Here is a 26,895-nt window from a genome sequence, read left to right as displayed (position 1 = left end):
GCAGATTGAAATATCGCTTTCTACATGTTGATGCCGGTCTACACAGGTGAGTGCACTGATAAGTTTTGACTTTTAACTCACGAAGGTTTAATTGTAGCCTCCTTACAGTAACGAGACTAGCGTTAGTTCATCTGCCCCAGCGGCCGTTGGTAATCCTCTTTGTATTGTTCCCAGTCAGAGATATGAGTCAATCAAACTACCGTAAATAACAGGTGGCGCACAGGCGCAGATTTATGTTTTCCTCCGTGGGTGCTCACACGCGCACACAGTTTAAAAAAAAAAAGTAGTCAACAATGTTTGCATTTCAGAACCTTAGGAAATGGACAGCGGCCGACACGAACACACACGCCGTAAAGTAAGCTAGCTTTCCACTCAGGACAGCGCCACTTCTCACAGATAGGATTGGAGATGAGAAGTTTAATCAGCTTTGTGGGAAATTATAAATCAAAGCCACCGACATGACCAATCACACTATGACAGACGCTCCACTTAGCACCACCTGCAATGTTTAATATTAAATTAATATAAAAATGAACAGGCAGTCTGGCACACGTGGGTGCTCAGTATTTTTCGTGGGTGCTCAAGCTCCGGAGCACCCACGGTATCGGCACCTATGAGGTCGGCAACTGTGAACGTTGTAATTTGGCATGCGGATGAGAGAGTGCTTCAGCATTTCAACCATGATTTCAACACATCAATAACTCTCTTGCACACATATTGCCAGCGTGCCATTGGTTAAGGTCCCGCGTGCCCATGGTGGCACGCGTGCCTAAGGTTGCCAACCCCTGGTCTATACCCTTGATGTTACACTTCTGGGATTGCTCCGGTGCTGCAGGAAATCCTGCCGGATGCATGCATTTTCTGTTTCCTTCCGCTTTCTTTGCGTTGGAATATGAAATTCGGGGGATTAATGAGGACTATTTTTGACTGCTCCTCAGATCTCTGCAGGGTAAATTGAGACAACTAGCTAGACTATCTGTCAAATCTGAATTTTCACTCGCACGGCTATTTTGCAGCGGCTCTGTGCGGAGTTCAGCACCGCCCATGAAGATTGTGATTGATTTAAAGAAATGCCAATAAACCAGAGCACGTTTTCCTCCCATCCCCGAATCCGGTGTGGACTAGCCAGACACTCCTTCAGTGTGCTTTGGAGGAAAGTCTGACAAAGTGAGACTAGACAGTATAGACATGAAGGGGGAGAGAGAGGGGGAATGACATGCAGCAAAGAGCTGCAGGTCAGAGTCGAACCCGCAGCGTCAAGGAGTAAACCTCTATATATGGGTGCGCACACCACCAGGTCTAGCTCAGAGACTTGAGACGTGACATGGACTCTAGCTCAGAGACTTGAGACTCGACTTGGACTCTAGCTCAGAGACGTGACATGGACTCTAGCTCAGAGACTTGAGACGTGACATGGACTCTAGCTCAGAGACTTGAGACTTGACTTGGACTCTAGCTCAGAGACTTGAGACGTGACATGGACTCTAGCTCAGAGACTTGAGACGTGACATGGACTCTAGCTCAGAGACTTGAGACTTGACTTGGACTCTAGCTCAGAGACTTGAGACGTGACTTGGACTCTAGCTCAGAGACTTGAGACGTGAGTTGGACTCTAGCTCAGAGACTTGAGACGTGACTTGGACTCTAGCTCAGAGACTTGAGACGTGAGTTGGACTCTAGCTCAGAGACTTGAGACGTGACTTGGACTCTAGCTCAGAGACTTGAGACTTGACTTGGACTCTAGCTCAGAGACTTGAGACGTGACTTGGACTCTAGCTCAGAGACTTGAGACGTGAGTTGGACTCTAGCTCAGAGACTTGAGACGTGACTTGGACTCTAGCTCAGAGACTTGAGACGTGAGTTGGACTCTAGCTCAGAGACTTGAGACGTGACTTGGACTCTAGCTCAGAGACTTGAGACGTGTATCCTGGATACGGGATACAGGGGACTTTTACAAGGCGTCCTTAAAGTCTGTTCCCCTCCAGCTTTCTCCTAGCATGTAGATTGTGTTACTAGAGGGAAGAACACACTAGACCATGTTACTCTAACATCAAAAAAGCACACAGAACTGCACCTCTCCCTCACCTGGGCCAGTCAGGTCACATCCAACTCCTGATCCCAGTATAAATCCCGGTCAGAAGGACTATACTGCCAAGTAGAAGGACTATCAGAACCTAGTCTGACCCGGCCCTGTCCCAGCTCCAGGACTGCTTCCAATAAGGACATGGTTGTGTGCAATATGTTACAGAACAGAGCCCTTTGTTTATTGTTATGATTTCATCTTGCTTGTACATTTTCCCAAGAGAACCACCGAAATAGCCTCCGAACAGGGCTTCTTTTAACTTCTAGAAGGATTTCAAAAATATCGTCTGGATATCGATATCGAGATATTGAAAAAAAATATTGAGATATTCATTTTTGTCAATATCTCCTACCCCTACTGTGCAAATACGAAAAACAGATATACACATGTATGTATGTACACAAAACATATATCATAATGTGAACAAAGGTGTCCAAGGTAACCAACTTTCAATTTCCAGACGGCAAAGAAACATTTCATTAAACTGAGGAACTTTCATGGAACTTCTATCATGTCCCATTTTCTAATCAAGGACTAACTGTCACACACACAATTTAGAAGTCTCTCTATTGTAAAATATGCATGTGAAGGTCACAAATCCTCCATCACTTGGTGCAGGGTCTATTGAACAGATTGGCACAAAGCTATGCATTTATTGCTATCTTGCGAGTTTTTCAACCTGTTTCTCTAATGAATCGGTACAGTTTGTGCAGATTTCATAATAATAAGTCTGAAAAAACAAAACCATGAACAATTCTCGAATATAACAAGCTAAACTAACAGACTGGATGTAGATACCTGGACCACAAACGTTTCGACTTCAAACCACAAAGCAGCCAACATGTCAGAACATTTCTACTTTTTAAGCATCAACACTTCTGAAACGCTTCCGGAGCGGTCAAGCGTTTATGTGCTGCCAGGGGATCGGAAGCTTTCTTCCCCTGCTCCGGACATCAATAATTACTGACAGGCAACATTAGCTCTCAAACTGGAAAAGCGAGACACAACGTTGGCTCTACATCAACTTGCTTGTGTAAACAAGCCCACGTTTTTATTTGGTAATTTATGCTAAAGAGTACTGTTGGTCCCCAGAAGATACTGAAGTGCTGAAAGAGGCAATTGTGGAATATAAAAACTTGAACATTTCCTCCAAAATGAATTATTGCTTTCAGTGTTTGTTCTGCGCCTACGAAGACACTGCAGCCAAAATCTAGTTTCTAAGTTTATTCAGAGGTGAGTTCAGGCAGATAGCCACATTTAAGTTCACAAAAAAAAGTTTTTTTCACAAGACATGAAGTGTCACGTAAGGTGAAGAATGTGGAAGATATCTGTGTAGTTATTAACTTTATTGTGCATGTATTTTCATTTCAAAAGAATTGGATTACTTACATTATTGGTTTGCAGGAAAAAGAAAATACAACAATCCAAAAAATACTCCATTACAAGTAGGTCCTTCCTTCAAAATATTAAGCAGAAATACTGAATTATTAGCAGCAAAATGTACCAAAGGTGTCAAAAGTAAAAGTACTTCCTCTGCTGAAAGAACTGTCCCCTGTGATGGATTATCATACATAACATTATTCAATTGTTAGTAGTAATGCATCAATGTGTATAGCTTGTTTGTGTTGTAGCTGATCGAAGTGGAGCTGGTTACGACTTCGTACAGCTGGTTACGACTTCGTACAGGCTCTGGCCCCTCCAAAGGGTCACAAGATAAATCGGAGTAGAGGGATCTTGAGATGATTAGGTAGGATTGTGAAGATCCAGGACTTCGCCAAAGAATTTCAACAACTTCTCAGTCCCTCCCTCCTTTCTGCTAAAGCCCAAAACGGTCTCCTACGCCCCTCCCCCCACAAGGGAGAATGAATGCGTGTGCATGAGCAGTGATTGACACGCAGTTAGACACCCCCCCCCTGGCCCTGATTGGTGGATCTGAACAGGGAGTGGTGGATTTTTGCAAATCGCACTACAGGCTGTAGGTGGTGCCAAAGGATCCAGATTTCTTTTTAATGACCTGCTTCATGTAGTTCTACTGGAACATAGGGTCAGTTTCAGCAAATATGACAGAAAGGTTTTATAAGTCTCACCTACTGCACCTATAAGTTCTGCTACACAAATTTGTATACATTTTTTGACTTTTCTCTAACCTTTACTTTTTTTCCCAAATTAAACAATCTTACTGAATTTGAGGGGAAATCACTTTTGGTGTAATTGCAAACAACTCAGACATCTGAAACATGGCAAAGGGGTTTCAACTAGACAATGCTTTTATTTGTGAGAGATCACAAATCAAAATGGTTGAAAAACGGCTGGTTAAACCAGTAACAATAATGCTGTCAGTAGAACTAAAGCTCTAACTAAAGCTGTCAGATAAATGTAGCAAAGTAAAAAGTACAATGTTTCCCTCTGAAATGTTGTGTAAAGCAACATAAAATGCAAACAAGATAAGGAAAAATACCTAAAAATTCTACTTGAGTGCACTTCTTGAGTAAATGTTCTTAATTACTTTCTGCGGGTAGTAAAACACAGCCTTACTGTGTTTTATACAATTTTGCTGATGGGGCTTTGCTGCTAGGTCTGGTCTGACCAGTAGCTTCTGGTGGCTAATGTTAGCCAACTTGAATTAGATATTACTCTTTCACAAACATTGTGTCCTGACTTAACTACTCTTCTTATGCCCTGCTACATCATGCTACGCCATGAACTACTACAACAACTACTATTTCTAGTCACTGATCCATTATCTTTATTGTGACTATTATTGCCACTGTTCATCACACCCCCAACCGGCACCGTCAGACACCGCCTACCAAAAGCCTGGGTCTGTCCCAGGTTTCTCCCTTAAAGGAAGTTTTCCTCACCGCTCAAGGTTTCTGCCTAAAAGGAAGTTTTTCCTTGCCATTGTCACACTGAATGCTTGCTCTTGGGGGAATTACTGGAATTGTTGGGTCTTTGTAAATTATAGAGTGTGGTCTAGACCTACTCTATCTGTAAAGTGTCTCGAGATAACTCGTTATGATTTGATACTATAAATAAAATTGAATCTTACTTCAACAAGTGTCACAGTATGTTTAAGCATTCACCATTATCCCGTACTTGTCTTTTGTTGCCACAATGTTCAGCAAAGGTGAGATAATTATAAAGTCATAAATATGCCTGTTAAATCAATATTTTTCTACCGGGTTTAACAGCTTACTTTATGTCTTGTCCTGAGGGTTGCGTCTCTTTATTGACTGGCAGCAACAGACAGCAGACAGTGAACTATGACAGCACGCACATTACAACATAAAGCCACTGCCTTTAATTTACCTTCAAATTCAACTTTTTTTTGGTTTGATCAAAAGCTTAATATGAGAACGACTAATGCAAAGGTATGCAATACAAATACAACCTCCGCTGGCACTAATCACTTTCCATATTATTTCTCAGGTGAAAGTTGATTGAGCATGCACGCTGCACTCCAGCAGCTCCCTGTTTCACACGCACACAATCACATTCACAGCTGGGCGCTCCCCAGCGTCACACTGGTGAACACCGAGCAGCTGCATCGGAGCAGTGTGGGGTTAAGGCCATGTCGACGCTAGTTGTTGAATTAGTCATTAACTTTCCTCCCATAGGTCCAAGTTCCCTGCTGCTCCGAGAGTTTCTACACATCAACTCTCTGGTCACGATCCTGTGCCTCAATGTTTGGATTCTCACATGATTATTATTCTTTAAATAAACATCTCACATCTCTCTGTGTGCTGTCTTCCAGTGTAAATTCTAAATTTTGTATGTATGAAAAGTTACACAGCCTAGTCTCCATGCGCTATAAAAAAAAAGTGTGTGAGTACAGCATTATGTTTCTGAAATGGTTTCTAACAAGTTGTATGGGATTACTGCAGTTAAGTGAATTCTGAAGGGCTAGATAAAAATGGCTCACAAAAAAAAAAAAAACATTCATATATCCAACATGTTTTAAAGGCCTACAAGTACTATGAAAATTATTTTCCCAATGACAATTTGACTTGAGATTTAACAGCAAACAAAGGATTCTATTCCACCATGTGTAGGGTGCATTTGCAATGCAGAAATAAGACCATGATGCATTGAGTAAAGTAATGACTATACAACAGATGCAGGAAAAAAAAGGCAGTAGTGTAGTTAGAGTGCAGGATATTAAAGGGGAGTTTTTTTCCAACCTATTTTCCCATGGATTGGTGTCCAATATGACTAATGTGAACAAGAATCTTTGAAATTGGTCCAGTATTGAGCGAGAACGCTGTAACCGGCAGCCCAGACTGGGCTGCAATGTAACCATTCGTCCATCCATCCATCCATCCATCCATCCATCCATCCATCCATCTTCGTCCGCTTATCCGGGGTTGGGTCGCGGCGGCAGCAGCTCTAGCAGGGGACCCCAAACTTCCCTTTCCCGAGCCACATTAACCAGCTCTGACTGGGGGATCCCGAGGCGTTCCCAGGCCAGGTTGGAGATATAATCCCTCCACCTAGTCCTGGGTCACCCCCGAGGCCTCCTCCCAGCCGGACGTGCCTGGAACACCTCCCTAGGGAGGCGCCCAGGGGGCATCCTTACCAGATGCCCGAACCACCTCAACTGGCTCCTTTCGATGCAAAGGAGCAGCGGCTCTACTCCGAGCTCCTCACGGATGACTGAGCTTCTCACCCTATCTCTAAGGGAGACGCCAGCCACCCTCCTGAGGAAACCCATTTCGGCCGCTTGTACCCTGGATCTCGTTCTTTCGGTCATGACCCAGCCTTCATGACCATAGGTGAGGGTAGGAATGAAAACTGACCGGTAGATCGAGAGCTTTGCCTTCTGGCTCAGCTCTCTTTTCGTCACAACGGTGCGATAAATTGGATGTAATACCGCACCCTAGGGCTGGGCGATATATCGATATTAAAAATATATCGATATATTTTTAAATGAGATATGGAATTAGACCATATCGCATATATCGATATAGTTCAAATGTGATCCTTGCTCCCATAGATATATACACAGATGTCGCCTTGAGGTTCTAAACATACGTCAAAACCGCCGCCATCTTGGAACAGGGGTGCGAAGCATTCAGATCAACGCTAAAGATGCCGGACTTTTGTACTGCTTAATTATGTTTGATAGAGGAAATGAAAAGAACAAACAGCAATGAATAACATTTAACAGGTGACAATGTGTTTTATGATTATGTATGCCGCCTTGACCAGCAACCTGAGCTCCGGCGGCAGCGGGAGGCGGAGAGCTCCGTGGCCGGCCGCAGCGTCTCTTCCCCGGAAAAACACAGCTTTGCCTCGCTGCTGCGCGGTCCCCGCTGATCCAAATCGGACCAGCCAAAGACAGAGTGGTGATCGGTAGGATCTTACACGTAGTCCAGGACGACCTGTATGTCGATATCGGGGAAAGTTCCAATAAGTTTGCGGCGGCAGGCGGACGGAGAGAAGCTACAGCGGGGCAGCAGAGACCGTCTGCAGCTGCAGGATCTGGAGCTCAGTGCCCGTTAAAATGACATGTAACGCATAAATACATACAGAAATAAATAGTGGAGGAATGAGCCTGGACATTTCAGTCTGTTTTAAACTTCACCTTGAAGCAGAAACTCTTAGTTCAGAAGGGTGAAGTTTCCGTTTGGACTCAGATCTGTGAACCGATCATAATAAATATTCTTTGTATTAACACATTAATTAGTTTCTTTGTTTTGTAGTCGATAGTTCATCTTTTAGTTTACTTAAGTGGAAGCAGTATCAAGTGGAAGAATGGGACTATAAACCTAGGCTTACAGGCATGAGGCATTACATTTTGAACAAAGTAGATTATATTAATATCAAAAGCTTAATTGACCTTTGGAACGAATCACAAATATGGAGCTTTGATTTCAAAAAAGGTACTCCTGTTATACAGTATTTAGGTTTACATTTTATTGTTATTTGAACAGCTGAGCATTTAATCATGAACCAGGTGAAGAAACCGGTTTATTATTTATTTGATTTTGCAACTGTCTCTATGAAACTACTTGTGACATGTCATATTTGATTTTGGCTTTGACTGAACATTTGCTCTCACTTTGCGGAAAAAAATATCGGGATATATATCGTATATCGATATTCAGCCAAAATATATCGGGATATGACTTTTGGTCCATATCGCCCAGCCCTACCGCACCCGCTGCGCCAATTCTCCGACCAATCTCCCGCTCCATTGTCCTCTCACTCGTGAACAAGACCCCAAGGTATTTGAACTCTTTCACTTGGGGTAAGGACTCATTCCCTACCTGGAGTAAGCACTCCATCTGTCTCCTGCTGAGAACCACAGCCTCAGATTTAGAGGTGCTGATCCTCATCCCAGCCGCTGCGAACCGATCCAGTGAGTGCTGAAGGTCACAGGCCGATGATGCCATCAGGACCACATCATCTGAATGTAACCCTATGGGGCAATAGCGACCGTCAACGTACACACACTAAAAGTGCTCTTTTCAAAAAAAAAGGTGACTTGTTGCTGGAAGACAGCGGTGTGGACGCAAGTGAGAGAGTTTGAGAGGAGTGCCAGGGAGAGTTTGTTGGGAGTACAGAAAGCGTAGCTTTGTGTTGTCTTAAAAGATTTTCAATTGTGCATTTCCGAATTGTGCCAACAAAATGTCGAGCTCCTGTACACTTCGTGCAGCTTCCGCAGACGTTACCTTTGGATACGGACAGGCTGAAGTTGTGGCTAGTTGTGCTTGCACATAGCTACAAATGGCTTCCAACAGTCCGCTCCATACACTGCGCCTGGCAGATAATCAGGTCTGCAGTGACCGTTTGAGCAAGGATGACTATGGCCAGCCAAAGAGGAGAAGAACTGCAATACCTCAGCTATAAAGTGTCATAACACAATAAGTAGAGCAAAGATCACGCTGACTGAAAGGCAATGGATCTTGTGCTAATTGCTCTAAAAAACATTCTAGGATTTCTGGATCTCACCCATGCCATTATCTCTTTTAAGAAGAAAAAAAAACATTTGTAAGAGAACCACATTAAGTCGAGTAGGCCATAGTTCAGAGTTTGATCATGAATGTGAAGTGTGCAGGAGAATGCAGTGCAAACAAAGGAAGCGGGCAAAAAAAAAAAAAAAAAAGAATAGGAAAAAAAGATAGTAAATAATAAATATGTTGTATAGCAGTGGTTTTCAGCAGCACACTAATGAGCCCATCGGGGGAGAAGAAGTGTGGATGAGAAATGGTTTTGTGCTGACGTTCTCTCGACAGCAGCCTCACTGAGCTGATTATTCCATTCATTATACAGACGAGAGAAAAAGAGCCTTGTTATCAGTGTCCCCACACTGATCTCACCTATTTGTTTTTAAAATGAACTTTTGAACATAATCATACTGAATTACTTGCACAGGCGTGCTCGCAAAATTGAAACCTTATGATAATGTGTCATAAATTTCATTGCGACATTTAAATGTGCGTATTTTCATTAGGTGTGCTGCGGTGTAGGTCAACGGCACTAAGGCATGAAGGCGGAGAGTTTTTCCACACCAAGCACAATTTATGTCCAATGCCAACGCTAAATACTGATGACTGAAGGGAGAAAGTAACAACAAACATTTAGGCTTTAATAGTTAATTTCACTTATTCTGACGTTTGTCTCGGCTTTTAAACATTACGGTCAATCAAAAAGTACGAGGGTTTACAGAGAATGTTTAAGGTACCTTGATTGACAGGTGTTTTAGCCTATCACACCCAGCCAAGGAGGAATCCAAACAAATATAAATCCTGTCCCTGCACCTTAAGCTAACCAAGAGGGACATGATTGTACTTGTTGCCATAATTCACCCTCTTTGTGTTTACATCACTAAATTCTGCCAGACTTTATGCTAAATTCTCGTAGAGATACCCTAGGTTTCCAGGGATACAAATATGTCAGGCTGAATTCCAAGAGAATGTGTGTAAAATTATGCACAAGACATCTAAAATATTTCAATTTGATGTAATGCTGCAGCCATAAAAAACACTGTATCTTGGGTGTGAATACTTAACTCACTGTCAGCATTATACTGTAGCTTTGTTTAAGTGCTGTAACAAGCAGATACTGTTGTGCAAAAAAAACATTTTTTTCTGGTTAAAAAGAAGCACGAGGGAAATCCAGATGAATTTGTGAGTTTATGAGATCAAGAAGACATGAAGAAAATGTTTGAGCATCCTTCCAGACTGCCCACAGGTCATTAAGGATCTGTTTGCTAGAAGATATCAACATGTACCCTCTAATACCCATTCAACTGAGTGCACTTAAGCATTGTTTCCCGCTGCTGGTAGGTTTTACTTTGTCAGAGCAAGTGACCTGCACTGTTTGAAAGGCATTCTTCTCACCTGTCCAACTCATCCAAACTGAAGGAGGAAAAAAATACCACACTTTAAGTAAATTATTCAAACATGCCTAAAGTGAACGTGGACTGGGTTTGGGGTTCTTTTACCACCAATGCTTGAGCACCGCGTAGGATCAAAGCATCGACCAAATGGCAATTTAACAGCACTTGGTCATAGTCAGACTGTTGGAAAATCATAATTTTACATTTTTGGCACTTTGTGGCTCAAGTGTCATTGCAGCATATAATGGAGTTGGACCACTTATAGTGCCGTGAAGAGGAAGGCTTCCTCTGACAATGTCAAAGCAGATCTCAAGGCAGCGAAATGACAGCGTATAATATCAAGTCCACTTTGCTAATATGACACTCCCCTCTCCTCCTCCCGATGTGCATGGAGCATTTCATTTGTAATGAAGGCCGTGCCTCCCACAACCTAACTGGATTATGGACTTGTGAACCGTGAACGACACAAGGAGTTAAAGGTGGCAGGGTAGCCTAGCGTTCACAAAAACATCCCTGTAATTAAAAGATCACAGGTTAGATCAGCAGAGGAGGCATGCTACCCAAAGTGTCCTTAAGAAACACTCAGAACTACTGAAACTACTCAGAACTGTTTAATCACTCAAAAACATTCTGGTTAAGAGCCTTAGCGAATTGACACAAATGCAGGACTAATGCAGACACTTGAGCTGCATGTCATCCGGCAAGTATTGGCCTTGACTTATCAAATGTTGAAATAAAAGACGCTGTATTTGACATCTGGAATGTGTAACTAAATCTAATGTGCAGTTCAAATGAGATTTCACAGTCCTCTCTTTCTCCATTTGCAAAATCATCTTGGTCCTTGTTCTTCCATAAAGCAATGCTTTCTATGCAGAGGTTTCAAAAGAGGTGAGCCAGGGGTGGACCATGAGCCTTGTTGACAGGATCGAGGTCAACATGGAAATAGGATGGTGTTTTTAATAAATACACTCTGGGATAGGAGAAAAATCACAATGGTCTTGGGGCAGCGCTAATCTCCGGACACAGCGCTGGTGGCTGTCTCAGGGGGGGAATTTGTTTTGGTGGAACCCCACAAACGCCACATACAATATTAAATGAAGTTAACTGTTTACACAATACAGTAACGTGAACGGTTTAAATTAGCGAAGGAATTTTGAGAACGGGCAACACACAGAGAACCACAATTATCCTGGAAATGTACTTCTGTTGATCCAGACTGTTACATCACTAACAGATAGCAAGCAACCGGCATACACGGTTTCACTGTTTTCACCTACCATATGTTTCCTATTTTTTTTTGTGTAATTACTATCTATATATCTGTGTATAGGCAATCAATAGATACACTGTAGCTGTCCAGATAGCAAGCTCTCCAGCAATCCAGCATTGCAATGTTCAGCTGCATGCATGTTCAGTTGCATTGGGAGAATACAATTTATTTCTCTCTCCTATCTCTGGGTGTACAGGAATAGGTGTCCAAGTGTGTCCTCGTTAGTAAAATATACTCCCCCGACCTCACCGCCCCTGCCAACCCCACCTGAACGCTCTCCCAACCTCCAAAGGCACCCTTGAGAAGATGAGGTGGTCAGTTTCCCGTTTCATTTGCCTCTGGTCATGCAAGGCTGCGCGAGTGTCTCCGGCTGTCTCCCTGCCCTAAATCAAAGACAGGGCTGAGCGGCCAGCCGTGGCGGTGACTCCCTTTTATGATATTCTATAGGATCGCAGTCGCTGAGAGGAGTGAAATGTATGGCCACTAAGACTTACAGATCCTCGCAGGGGTCACGGGAGCTGGCACGCCTTGTGAATCACGCTCGCAAGTGCCAGTCACTTCTCTCCATCTCACTGCATTGCCTCGTTGAAAACCTCATTAGGCAGCAACGCTAGAGAGCTTAGTGTTTATTCTGCTCAACCTCCTCTAGGTTTGTTATCAGGCTATGACAGTTTCCATTTGCAGGTGTTGGATACTGTTTCTGCTCTCCTCTCTTCACTGCACCCCCGCCCCCCTTCTCTTTCTCTCTTCCTCATTGCAAACATGGGAGTGTCAACCAGCCGCTGATTTGCAATTTCGTGCAACCCCAGCAAACGGCTGATGTTAAAAAGAGCGAGCGAGCATTGCAGCAAAATTATTTTAAGAAGTGCCCTTAACCACACAACAGACATGTCATGTGGGAGAGTTTCGGCGTTTGCATTAAAGCCATTCCACATTTTTAAAATGGCATCAGAAAGACTTTAATGCAAATCTGAGGCGCTGTCAGGTTACTCAGCGCCTTTTACAAGTCACTGTGGACATGCCTGTATGAGTGTGTCTCCCATGTGTTTTTAGCATTAATATAATATGTTTGCAGTAGTAGCTTTTTTTACTATGTATTTATTATGGTATATATTACCTCATATATGTTTGGCACTGACAAGGACTGCACTTCATTTCGCTGTATTTGTTACAATGACAATAAAGATATTCTATTCTATATTCTAATTGTCTTGGGCGGTGCTAATCTCTGAACGCAGCGACGGTGGCTCTGCAAAACAGTCCCAGGAAGGAACTTGTTTTGGTGCAACATTTGCACCCGGCAAAAGATAACGCCATATACAATATTAAATGAAGTTAAATCAATCATTAACTATAAAACAAACTAGCAGGCCTGCCTTGTTGCATGATCCAAATTTTCTTTAAAACATGCCATTTTCAGCGTGTAGCTTGCTAGCTCGAAGTTTGTTGTCGTTTCCCAAAGACAATCTTGTTTGGGAACGGCAAGACCCCGGCGTCGGATGTTCCAGCAATTATCCCGGACACAAACTGTCATTGATCCAGACTACTGTGGACATGTCACCGCTTGCAAGCTACTCTACTAAGTGACGGTTGGTAAACACCGTCTAAATAAGGAACCAACAATTTCCTCTATCAACTTTAGCTTTACTATGTGCCAAGCAGCACTTTGCTTTTGTTGGATTACCTACTCAATTGTGAAGATTTGCTGCTTTTCTTTGTCTCATGTGAAAGTAAAAGGAATATCTTTAAGGTTTGAACAGATGCTCGCACAAAACACACTGGGGCGTGACGCTGGGGTTTTCTAAAGTTTGTTGAAATTAATTAACCGAGAATATAATTGGTGAAATTAATGTAACAATTACTGTACGGCAAAAGTTTGGATGCTAATCATTAATGCAATGCAACTCTATAAAAGAAAACAACACAAAATACACAATTTGCCCGATTAAAAACTTTGTCTTGGGTTGAAAAAGGAGGTTGCGCTTCGTCAATGTAGATTCTTGGTGGAGTGCTAAACCCAAAATCTAATAGGCATGTTCCAAAGAGTGAAGGTAGCACATCTCAGGTTTCCCAAGAGGAATAAAATACTGTCATTGTACTTATTTAATCAGGCTCACATCACAATAAATCACAGCTGACGCATTTCGACACAAAGCCTTCTTCAGAGCGTAATCGGGTTCCATTCAGTGTTATACATACAAGGGGAGAATCCCTACAGCTGGGAGTTGGGGCCTAATTATTCAACAACCAATCAAATCATCCCATCCCATTGTTTTAAAAAATACAGGGAAAGCACAGGTAATTCAAACAACACCACATGCAATCTAACATAAATCTCTACAGCACACAATTTCTGGGTCTTCTGTCGTGGTGTACCGTTGCTCAGCACAGGCCGACTCAGCTCAGGAATGTGCAGTCACGCTGCCAGAGAGGTAGGGGTCGTTTTACCACTGAACAAAATCTATACACTAATGTTACAGCAGAGTGCTTTGGTTAAAAGTATGAGGATTTGATTATGTCGGCCAGTTTGAAGGCGCACAACCACGCACACTGAGACCCACCTGTGGTGAAATTGGAGGTTGCGGTTTGTGCTGTGTGCGTCTACTGTACTCACGCGCACTCTTTGGGGTCATAAATATTCATTTAGCATCTATCAGCCTTCAGGGATTAATCCCAGTACGATAGATAAAATACAGAACACAAAGCTACACGACCGGCATGTTAAGTCCATTATATATTGTGATGTAAAGTAGTGGGTATTACCCACAGGAGACTAATGGCTTTTTTGTCAAGGATCCCTGGAGGGCTGCAGCCCTTCACCTCCAGCAGCACAGCTTCTTCCATTAACGCAAGGCAGGTGTAGTTCAAGAGCACATTTTCCAAAATGCACCTGCTTTAAAAGTAAAATGAGTGACATTAGTGAGACAAACAACCTACGCTTTCTGCTCTTTTATTTTCACAGAGAACCACCTTCAAGACTGTGATTGTGTTTGTAATAAAAGGCTTTTTTTTCTGTTGGGGTTTTAATTGACATATTTGACACGGTTGCTTTTTGTGACTTGACAATAAAGCTGTGAAATGTCACACAGCCAGACGATTTTCTTTTTTTTTTGAAAGAAAAATTGTTGACATAACATACAAAAATTGGCAGTTTTGAAAAGCCAAATGATCCAACACGCCGTCTCGATACAAGGTTACATTTAATTCGGCGTCCTTGTTAAAGCACAAGTACAAACAGACTCATCATTAAGCAGCTGCTTTCAAGTGAGTCACATTTACATTTCAATCTAGTTCATTAGGCACAGACACTCTAATCCACATCATGCTTTAAAAGAGACAGATCGCCGTTAACTGTACTGCACACACTTCAAAATAACAGGTTTAGTGTTTACACTCTGCTGCCAAACTAAACTGACACCACAATGACGCTGCAGTCAGGCCACGGCGGCGGTAAGGCACCTTGAACAAGAAAGTCGAGAAAAAGTTATTTTGACAGCAGCAGGTGGAAAAAGCCTATATGCGGTTTACTGCGGTAGAAAAGACATGAGGAGGGCTGAATCACAGCCTTCATATGAGCAGAAGCAGCGTTACTGTGAATGAGTCATAATTAGACTGAAAGCGATGTATGCTCAATGTCGGAGAAAACAAGCAGGCGACAGGTTTCCGCCCTAAATCCATCTTTGCATTATTTCCTTCGCTTTAGCCATTGTAATAGTCTACACAGGATACGTAAAATGTTCTCAAAACAAATGCAAGTTTTACGGTAGACCACTTCTGCAGATTTTATTGATAATGTTGAGGACTTGACACGTGGCTTTTTTTATTCTTATGCACTTACTATTGATTGTTTATTGTTTTTTTATTGTTTTTAACTATGCCTGCAAGGTAATCTCTGTATTGTGTGTGTAATTGTGTGTGATTTGTATTATACTATCTGCTGCACAACAAATTGCCCCATTGGGGGACAATAAAGTAACTTGAACTAATATAGTTTTGTCTGTTTTAGTATTGATGTCTTTTTCATTATGGTTTTGTCTTTTTGTCAGTATTGTTGTCTTCATTATTGTTTTGTCTGTTTTTAGTAAGTACTTTCTGTTTCTTTAGGTATTGTCTTATTGGTTTCAGTAGTTGTAGTATTGTTTTGTCAATGTGTTTAGTCTGTTTTAGTGAGTACTTGCGGTTTGTTAAAGTATTGTCTCATGGGTTTTCGTATTGTTTTGTTGGGGCTGTCCTCCCAAGAACAACAGCAGCATCATCAGTCTCTTCAGTAAGTGCCCCCAGTTAGTGCTCAGTTATTTGTTGTGTTCAGTTCAAGTGACGAGCCTTCTGGCTGCCGCGGTTATTATGACGGGAGCAAAGGAGGAATTCCACGTTGTTGTTTTTTTTTTGAAAGCCTGCACTCCAATCTTAACCATGTGTTCATTATTGCAACCATGACAACAAGGGTGTTTCTAACCTTAACTAAGAACTTATTTGAACTAAAACCATGATCTTTCCCTGTTACGTCTCTGGTATATGGGTTAAAAAAGTAGTAGAAGTAAAAAGTGGCAAAACATGGGAATACTTAGCTAAGTAGCCTAAAGTAAAAGGTGTGTGCAACTTTCTACACAAAAAGGAAGGTTAAAACACAATCCGCCAACACAAAGCTGTGCGCAACTTTCGTACAAATATACGGCTAAAAACACGACCCTCTTTAAAACTATTGTGCTCTTAGCCGGCATCACATAGGCCTATGCTTTTTGTAAAACATTATAACGTTAGCTGGCCTACATTCATTTTGTGATTTTGTCCTTCTTGTGTGGGAACTCCTTCCCCACTGCCATGGCTTCTTCTGCCGCTGGATAATTGTCCTGGTACCGCTCCAACATGTTGCTGTATTTGGTTTGCACCGACTCCCAGTCTGTGTTTTCTGCCGCCTATGTCGCCTTGTAGTCGCGTGTTACTTTCAGTAACCGTTCCACCTCATCATCAGTCCAAACAAAGAAATCTCTTGTCTTGTTTTTCGCTATTGCTGCCGTTTATACGTCTTTTCTGCAACCAAAAGCTACTGACGTAAACCTAAACGTAGCAGTGTAAATGTAGCCTACACCTAACAAGTCATTTTTGTGCCCTAACCTACTTCAACCTTAACCAAAGAATTATCACGTCATGAATCTAACTTATTTAAACAGCGTAACAGTTTGTAACGATTTTGGAAGGACATACGGTATTTTGGACAGTTTTGTCTGTCTGTTTTAGTGCTGTTCTGTTATTGTATTGTTTTGTCTGTTGTAGATTGCTGTGTCTAATAGTGTTGTTTTTGTTCTGATCAACATTAAAACAGCAGCAACACAAGAAGTCAATACAGACCACCATTCCGCGTTCTCTTCAAGAGCAGCATTTTCCCCCAGCCACCATCACTGAGAAGGACCTCTATTTTGTTCTCAGCAGTGTGAACCCGGCCCCAGCAGGGTCCAATCTATCCTCCACTTTACCTCCTACCTCTGTCAGCACCTCTCAGCCTTTATTGTGCTGGCTGCCGTCTCGCAATTAAGTCCCAATTTAACAACCCAAAAGAAAAGAATCGAGGCTGCGGATGATGAAGCAAGCGACTGATTTCTCCTATGGAACTGGCCTCCTGCCATGTAGGACGGGTCGAATCCAAAGGGTCATCAGAGTGATCACCATTATTTCAATATTCTTTTTAAATACAGATCATAGGATACTTACATTTTTTGTAGTTATAGCATATGTTGTACTAGCCTGGTCCTACCAGACTCTGGTCCATTTCATTTGTACAGAGAGTCTGGCCACTCTCCACTGACAAGTGAAGGCGGGTACTCAGTTGAAGTTTAAAACTATTGGCTCTGCCCAGAGCCACTCTGGTAGCCTGACTCCACCCTCCTATGTACGGTCAGTAGGACCAGGCTAACAAGAGGGGAGACAACAACAACTATCGGCTTAGCATCGCTAGCGTTAGCCTTAGCCAGCTCCTTCACTACTAACAGAGCGAGCTGGAAAATCAAACTGTTCCCGAACCCCGTGGGGAGGAGGGCCACAACATTATGGACTCCAACAAAACTCAGCAAAGATTGTTCTTGCTCGGGCTTTAACTTCTGGAGATTTGGCAGCGTTGCAACAACGGACCGCATCTTTCTCCGCCGCCATTACAGCACTATAACTCAAACTAGCGCACGTCACGACCTCAACGTCATCATTCTCAGCCACGCCCTCTGTTCGCTGATTGGACCGACAAATATTTGGCCGGAGAAAACCCAAGAATATACCGCAAACCCAGACAAAGGAAAATGAAAATTGAGCAGAAGTACGTAGGAGGGTGGAGCCAGGCTGATGTTGTACACCAGCTAAGAGTTTAAAAAAAAAAAAAAATCCACAATCCACTGAATTTTAGCTTCAAAACAGCAATAACTGATGTCACTGTTTTTCAAACCGCCCATATCTCATTTTGAAAAGATACTCTTCATTTATTTGACTTTCAACCTTTCGGTCAGAACTGCATGAATCAGCGTTATCTAAATGTCAGCATTAACCAGAATCACATTTTTTTTTCTGTTCTTGGGCAGACAATAACACTTTTTACTATTTCTGGAGTTCTATTCCTAGGTGATTCCTCGCATTAAAGACAAAACATCAAGCCACGAAGTCCATCATTTAGCACCTAACAGACAGATTATTCATTTTTTAAAAGCATTTTGTCAGCCAAGGTTATCAGTTACCTATTAGCTGGTAAAAAGAACACTGTAATTCCTCCTCATTTGCTACTATCAGTCATTTTGTTAGAAAATATGTCATAATTTCCAAAAAGTGGCTAACATCTCTGCCTGGAGAGAAGATTTTAAAATGTGAAGCTGCTTAGACGGGGGTGACACATCAGTTTCCTTCCCTTTACAAACACACCAACAACAGTAGATGATATATTATTTGCTCATGTCCACGTGTTTCTCGCCACCAACTCAAAGGAGATGATTTTTGAGTTTTTAGTTGCGTTCATGGTCCATCTTTTTTAATTTGTGCATCTGCGATTACACCAATTGGAAAGAGTGAGTGTAATTATTTTCCCTCACTAATTAGCAAAGCATCAGAATTACAGCTAACTGAATATAGTATGTATTGCTGAATTGACTGTTTTGAATACATCACAGCTAACAGTCTTTCATCGACATCCAGACACAAACAAGGTCTGGTTTTATATTTTAAAATGTGTCGTACTTTATAGTGTACATTTGTTTCATGTCCTTTTACGTGTCCTTCTTTACATGTCAATTTGCTGACGCTTTTATCCAAAACTTACCATTGCTAGATATGTCAGAGGTCACACACTTCTGGAGCAACTATGGTTTAAGTGTCTTGCGTCATATCCACTGCGCCATCACCACCCACTTCTCTGAAAAAACTTCCAACAACTCTTAACATGTACTTCAGACACCTCACGTGTACTCAAAGCACTGTGGCAACGGTTTTATCTAAAAGATTTCATCATCACTACCTGGGCAACAGACATGGATCTCTGAAAGAGAAACCTTTCATTAAGAGCAAACAACCTCCACTGTGAGTATTCATGTTTCAAAGAAGTACAGAGTATAACGAGGTCTAGGTTACATAAAACCATTGTTCTGACAGCGATTCAATGATTAGATTTGAAAATGTAGTTAGAACACGCTTCATAAAAAAAATATGAAAAAAATATACAGCATGTCATCGAAATGATGTTCAAATAATGGTGATTTCCAATCCACACATTCAGAAAAGTCTCGAATCTTGAGTCTTTGGCTCAGTTTCTGCAAATCACCAGAACAAGCTCACTGGGGTGTTTTAAATTTAGGGACAATAATTTAAAAAATAAATGAAATGGTTTTTAAACATATTTGTATAATACATGTATCCTCTCGGAAAGACACTCGCCAGACCGTCCTCAACCAGAAAACGACCGTATACGATTGTGCAAGCAGCTCATAACGAACATTATTTCCGTGTGCTGTCACGTGGCGACATCTCGTGGCCGCAGTAATTATCGTGGAAGCAAACAAGGAAGTCAGGTGACAGGATGAGTAAAAAAAAAAAAAAAAAAACCGGACTTTCACTCGGAAGACCTTAGTCAGTGACGCAGTTCCGTCCATATTTTGGCAGTTTTGGCATTATTAAAACTAGCACCGCGGTCACGTGTTGAAAACGGCCACCGTGTGGCAGTAATTAGAACGTTCATATCGCTTTGGGAGTCATAGGAAATCAACCTATTCTGTCGTTTAGGTATGAGGATATTTTGCGTTTAGCAGGTAGCCTAATGACTACCTCGCTCTCCATTTTAGTTTAGCGTGTTAGCATGCTGACATTTACCATTAATCACTAAATCCAAAGTACAGCTGAGGCTGAATGAAATGTTTTGCAGGCATTTCTTGATCAATCAAAGTATTAGACGTAAATGTTAGACGTATTAAGGGATCACCAAAGTTATTAAAATTGCTTCCGGGGGGGCATGAACATCTGCACCAGAGTTCATGGCAATTCATCCGATAGTCGTCCAAACATTTCACTTGTCTCTACAGCCGCGCTGCTCGTGAATAACGGCCAAACTTTAGAAATACCTGGTTTTCACAGGACTCTTGCTGTAAAAACATACTACTACTACTACTACTATACTACTACTACTACTGTAGCCTACTTCCTTCTTAAATCAGGAGCTGGATTATGAGAGTAGTACATACTGTAATGAATAATCATTGTATTATAGCTCTAAGAACTTTAATAGGTATCGACAAAAACATGGTTAGCTCGCTCTGTGCTCAGCCAACAATTACCAAACAAATTAGACTGTGTTTCCGAGCAGCACAGATGTTTGTTGTCTATTAAAAGCACGGATGACTCTTATTGGGAAAATGTCACAGAAATTGAGGGAAAGCCTCATTATCAGGTTGGTTTATTTGTTTTCAGCTTGCTCCCATTATGTGAAACAGCATTTTAGATGAGCCAAGGACTCTGCCATGGTTCTGTGGTCAGCAGAACGCAGTCCTTGGTATTGTCATGGGAAGCGGTGTATTTGGCCTTCATGCTCTGTGAAACTCTCTCCCCACCCCCACCTGCATGGAACCTTCCTCTGCGAATTCACTAATGAGGCTGAGCCAGGAGTCAATCAGCTGTAAGGGCTCAAATGTGCTTCTGAGGGGTTGCAGGCAAACCGGTACAGCCTGCCAATTCGACATTCTCACATCTTTGTGCGCCCATCATCTCCTCTATTCACTTCAGTCAAGCTGAGGCAACAGTGGGTGGCGGAAATGTCCGTCAGGTTGTGGCTGGTAACACAGGAGAGAGCACTCCAAGTGGAGCTTTCACAGCTCTCGCATCCTGGAAATCATTTTCTAAAATTCTAACTTCTTTTGAAGGCAAACCCACACAGTAATTAAATGACAAAGTGTGACTGCAACACAATGAGCAGCTGAATTCTGACTTTGAATACCTTCATTTAAACTCATTGAGCTAAAAACACACTGGACGTGGAAGTGTTCGTTTCGTCGCCCATGTTATCCAATCTATTGTTATCAGTTCATACCAGCTGCGATTAGGAGCGGAGCGGGCGTGCCGGCCCGCGCGCTGCAGCGATCGCCTATTCCGGTCGCAAGCTGCGAACAAATGTGTCAAGCCAGGTAGGTAATCAAACACAGGAATGCCACAGCGCAGCCGGATACTTTGCAAAATATTTTTGGGCTGTCTTGACTTCTCAGCTGTGTCTAGAGCGAGACACGCGATCAGGCGCCCGATCAGGCACGAATCTATGCATCGCAGTGCTTCGCTTCGCGTGTGGCTAGTTTTTGGCCTCACTCTGCTGACGCCATGTTTCACAATGTTCTCATTAATTATTCTTTTCCAAAATATGACTATGTTTCTGGCCTGCATTCATACACTGGTCTGAAGGAAGCAGGGGGCTTTATGGCGACTATAATACGCCGCTGACACTCCCATTTCAAAGGTTCACCATAAACTGAGCTCCATTAAGTCCAATAAACGGAATACTTTACGATCCATCATCACCCTTTCTATTTTTGGCCTCTGCAGCCAAATATCTCTGAGCATCGGTCCAATAAAACTGTGCAAGGGAATCAGCAAGTAGAACAGCAGTTAATGTAGCTGTATAATGTATGGAGGGGTCGCAGAGGTCTCGGAAATGTTGTGGTGTTGACAGTAGTGTGGGGGAGAGAAAGGTGGCAGAGTTTCCGTTGTTTCATATGAGAGGAATAATTCATATAGAGGGGAAAGAAATAACAATGTGTGACATCAGCTGCTGGTAGCGATTACTGTCGATATTTTCACCGCTGCCACTTCCACTGAGCAGAGTGGTGTCTCGCTCAAAACATATCTCAGAGACATAAGAATAACAGCCTTTGATTGATATTCTGGGTGTGATGGTGCTTACTGCCAAAATTGCAAGTCTAAACAAAAATGTGGTCTATTGAAATTCTGATTCAGGCTTGCCCTAGTTTTCCCTCATATACATTTATATTGTTTGGGGCGGAGCTTGGGAATGGGGACTTATCGTAGAAAGATATTATCTTATAAACAAGTGTCTGCGAGGCAAGTACCTTTCTGTGTTCTTTGGTGCTATGATCTCTCTGGATGCTAAGCGAGACAGGCAATCTAGATAATTTTGCCCTGTAATCATCTTTCTGTTTGCACTGCTGACAGCGGCATTACTGCTGAAGAAGTTCCACTACATGCCAAAGATAAACCTATACATTTTCTGCAGAAACGTGCGATAGTAAAATCAGTGTGATCATGCAGTGAAAATAACACAGTAGGTAATTCTCTGTTCTGTATTCATTGTGTGTATGTGTGTGTGTGTGTGTGTGTGTGTGTGACATATAGGAAATGGAGTCCGGCTGAATACTGTGTGCACTACTTTAACTGCATATGTGCTCACATTTAATTTCAGTGATGTGATTTCACAAAAGATGGCAAAATGAATTGAAGAGCTCAGCGGGCAGCAGTTCAAAACAACTTATGACTTCATGTCTTTAGATTGAATGTGACTCATGATGTGCAGTGAACCCATGATGGAGATGAAAAACATTACTTCATTTGTTTTTTGGCACTAAAAGAAAAAGACACTTGTTGTCATTGTACCTGAAATACTTTCAGCTGCTGATACATCCCGGATGTGATTAATACATGGTAAAACTGGGAGATATGACGTGTACTGATATTCTCATAGGCTTTTACTCTGAGCCAATCACACAACTAGCATCACTTATATGTTGAACCACTCCTGTTCAACCTGGTTTAGACATGCATACAGTAAAAGCCAAGTCAACAGCATTGCTCTCTCCTGAAGGCAGCAATATACTAGAAATGAAATTGAGCATGCACAAAATTAAACTGCTGTTGAACTGGTTTCAAACACAGCGCTGCGAGCAAATATCTGTATACTCACTGCGACTTGACGTCTGTTCACTTAGGGACACTCCACGACTCCTTGCCAGATGGGGCTGCTTGCAAACTGCGACTTTGAGATAGAAGCAGAGAGAAATTAAGAGTTAGGCAAATAATAGTGAGACTGATCGTAATATCTTGGTAATACTGATTTAAATCTATACAATAAAAGTCAAATATTATAGATGAGATTGAGGCTCCAACACTCGGCACATTACACTAGCTGTTGGGACACAGATCAACTGTGCCGACGCCACCGCTGTGTTTTTACACAAAGCTACTACATGTAAACTGATTTAAACTGAATGCACTTCATTATTTACTAGATTTATAGATTAATAGATTTATGAATTGATATGAGCAGAATCATTATTATTTTGAGACTATAAATATTAACTACCACGAAGAAATAAAAATTCCCTCTTTGATGTGCATGCCTCATTGCTAATTCACTCTCTTGGTTGATTCATAAAGGTGAGTTCCTGGTGTAAAATATTCATCTCACTGCATGTGTTTTTTATAATCACTAATGTGTGCAATTTATTCATCCGGCCCCTGATGAAGTAGTGACTCAGTATCGATGAATAACCTAATCAAACCCCCACTGACACACTATGAGCATTTGTGCTACAGGCAGTTAGGGGAACTAAAAAAAAAAAAATGTTCAAGTTGATTCAGCTGGCATTCAGGCTGTGAAAACAGCTCAAGAACATTGACATTGGACATTTATCCTCCATGTTTTGATGAGTTTCTTTAAGAGCAATCAAAGAGAAGGAGTCAGACCCTGACCGGCACTGTGACACATGGCACCGGTTTCTGCAAATATTCCCTCCACTGGAACCCCTTCCATTCCAACGACGAATGCATTTTCACGTTGCGTCAGAGCTACGTACAACAGCAGACTGGCAAGGTCAAGGATGACCTTGGTTGAATTCTGAGATGCAGAAAAACAATGAGATTCTCCGATGTCTATGCAATCTGAGAGAAAAGATGGGACTGAAAGGGTCTTTGGGAAATATTGATCTTTATGTAACTGCATTCTGAGAAGCAGCAGCGTAGGAGGGATACTACATGGCGTCAACAGGAACTGAACAATGTAGCATTTGAAAGCAAAGTAATTGCCTGCAGCTTGAGCTTGCAACACTGCAACCCCTTTTTACCTCAAAACACTGTTTGACAAACCCCTCACCCAATAGTAGCTTAGCAAATGGAGATAGGCACGGCAAGCTACTGTGTTTCTACAAAGTTTAGAGTAGCATTCATGGCTCCGTTCTGCTCTTAATTTGGTTTTGGGAAATTTACACTTGAGCCAAACTAAAATAGCATTTTAAGCGGCTATAATTGATGTATTTATAAGAACAACGTATCAAATGACAATGTGAAAGGGGTCACCTGTAGTGATAAACCTACAGAGAATTATCATCCTCAAAGCCTTTTGTCTTGAAAAAATTAAACATAGTTGTTTGAAAACATTATATTTAATCTGCAATACAAAAACAATGCTGTTACTTTATGTCCAATGCATGGATAATCAACTGGTGAGGAATACTTTTACAGGTTTCTAGTGTAAAAAAAATAAATAAAATAATTACAAAGTCAGCTGGAGATAGTGTTCAACCAACTCATGAAGCTAACTTTATATTAATAATAAATGTTTATTTAATATAGCACCTTTTACAGAACAAAGTCACAAAGTGCTTAAGACTATAAAACAGTAAAAAGAAACAAGCTATAAAACAATAAATATATAACTTAAAAAAACACAACATTACAACATCCCGAAACAGTTTAAATAAGTGAGTCTTCAGCTGTTTTTTTTTAAAGGGGTCAATAGTAGGGTTGGGCATCGTTTGGATATTAACGATTCTGATTCCAATTCCAATTCTTCCTTTCGATTCCGGTTCTTATCGATTCTCGATTCAGATTCTTTGAGTGGTGGAGTTGAAACGGGTCTAGCCACGCCCCCCTGAAGCATAAGCAGAGCAGTCACATGGCAGAGCAATCAGCTGACTGGTGCAAAGCAGCAGGCAAGTACAGAAATAATTTGAAAACAATTCTCTTCCTTACGGAGACTAAACAAACATCCCCGTCTGTCGCAACCATTAAGGTGTCAGATATGTTAAGCACTGAAGTTCATCCCGAGGCATGCCTGGACGCTCCGGCTTGACCCAATGGTGCAGGTAAATTCAGTTGAAATGCCACAAAACAAAACTGTTCATGAGCTGCCTCGTTTTGCCTGTCTCAACCCATTTCTTCCCTCTTTCCCACCGAATGCATTAGGAATTATGTGTGGCTGAAACTGACTAAATTGGTGTTGCCGGGCAAAACCCACCCATTTACAAACAGAATGCTTTTCAAAGAATGCTCATTTGTCCAGTGGCACCTACTGTATGAACTATATTTTAGAATACTCAATAGATTTAATAACGGCTCCCTGAACCAAAAACCTGACTCAACGTTTAATTTACGGTGTAAAAACTGCTGCTACTTGGTTGCTTTTATGACAGCAAGAATATTGTATGTGGCTCAAAAAAGCTCACCATCTCACTAACCCTCCAACACCACCACCATTCAGTAGAAATGAGACGGGGCTGCAGTGTAAAGAGCAGTGAAAACCATGTAAGGCCAAATAAATCAATCGTTCCCTAACTTGAGAGCTCACATCACTACACTTGGCTCAGTGCAGATCACCTCGGGGAATTACCTAGATGTTTCAGGGACACACATGAAAAAGGGAATTCAGTGGCTGAGCATTTCAAATAGCAGACTTGTTCTTAGCCCCAACGAATACATGAAGGAAATAACCTATAAAAAGGCGTGATTACTACAAGGATATGTGAAATACATTAGCTGAGGTTCTATCTGTCCATGTGTCAATTCAACCAGTTCACTGTCTTCACACAGCTTGTAACCACATCACTCTGATGCTGTCCGAAGGCCACTTGGAGACAGATGATTGCTAGGTTCCTCAATGATTGGCAGGACAACCAGCTACACTGCTACATGACTGGCGGCTGTTGTAGCTGGCAGCAGATGGGTGATGTATTTTGACTGTGGAGGCTCATGCACACCTTCAATTCCTTGTAGACAGGTGCGTATATAGGAAGGAGGACATGTCCACTGTCCTTTTATTTGCAATAAACTTGATTGAGAAATACAACGTTTCGGTCCTTCATCAGGTTAAACAGAGGAATGAAGAATATTAGGGCTTGGGTATCGTTCAAAAATGTTCAATACTACCAATACCGTGACTTCGATACTGGTTCCGAAACATATGAATACCAATTGTATAGAACAAAAAGAAATTACAACACAAATCTTATTTACTTTATTTTTCAGCTGCTACTATGTGAGCCGTGTCTCTGTGAGTAACCTCTGCGACGTGTAATGTTAAACAGCCAATCAGCAGCATTATTAGATCTTAGTAGAAGCATGCTGCATGCTTCTTGGCTCACTGACGCTAATCAGATTTACTCCTTAGGTATTGAAATTGGGTATTGAATGACGAGGCATTTTTCGATATTAGAGGCAAGTCAGTCGGTCAGTGCCTAAAAAGTATTGAATTTGGTACCCAGCCATAAAGAACATTCTAGACAGATATTGTCAAAACCTCCTCAGTTGAGGCCAACAGGGACCATGAGCTGTCAGGCAATCAGCAAGCTTCCTGTCTCCTCAGTACCATATCATGGTCACCACTTTACCTTCTCTATACCACAACAGAAAGGAAGAGATGTCATGTTTTGTATGATTAAAGCTGCTTTCACACCACCACATGGCAAC

At 41.8% G+C, this 26,895-nt stretch overlaps 1 protein-coding gene across 1 annotated transcript in view; it reads right to left on the bottom strand.

Annotated features, from left to right (window-relative positions):
* gfra4a (GDNF family receptor alpha 4a) overlaps positions 1-26,895 on the bottom strand; it is a 385,676-nt gene that overhangs the window by 225,787 nt on the left and 132,994 nt on the right. Inside the window, exon 4 of the mRNA XM_028565152.1 lies at positions 23,117-23,188. Coding sequence (XP_028420953.1) covers positions 23,117-23,188 — 72 coding nt within the window. The remainder of the gene's footprint in view (positions 1-23,116; positions 23,189-26,895) is intronic.

This window comes from Perca flavescens, chromosome 20 (genome assembly GCF_004354835.1).
Source record: "Perca flavescens isolate YP-PL-M2 chromosome 20, PFLA_1.0, whole genome shotgun sequence".
NCBI lineage: Eukaryota > Metazoa > Chordata > Actinopteri > Perciformes > Percidae > Perca > Perca flavescens.
This window is presented reverse-complemented; position numbering and strand designations above follow the sequence as displayed.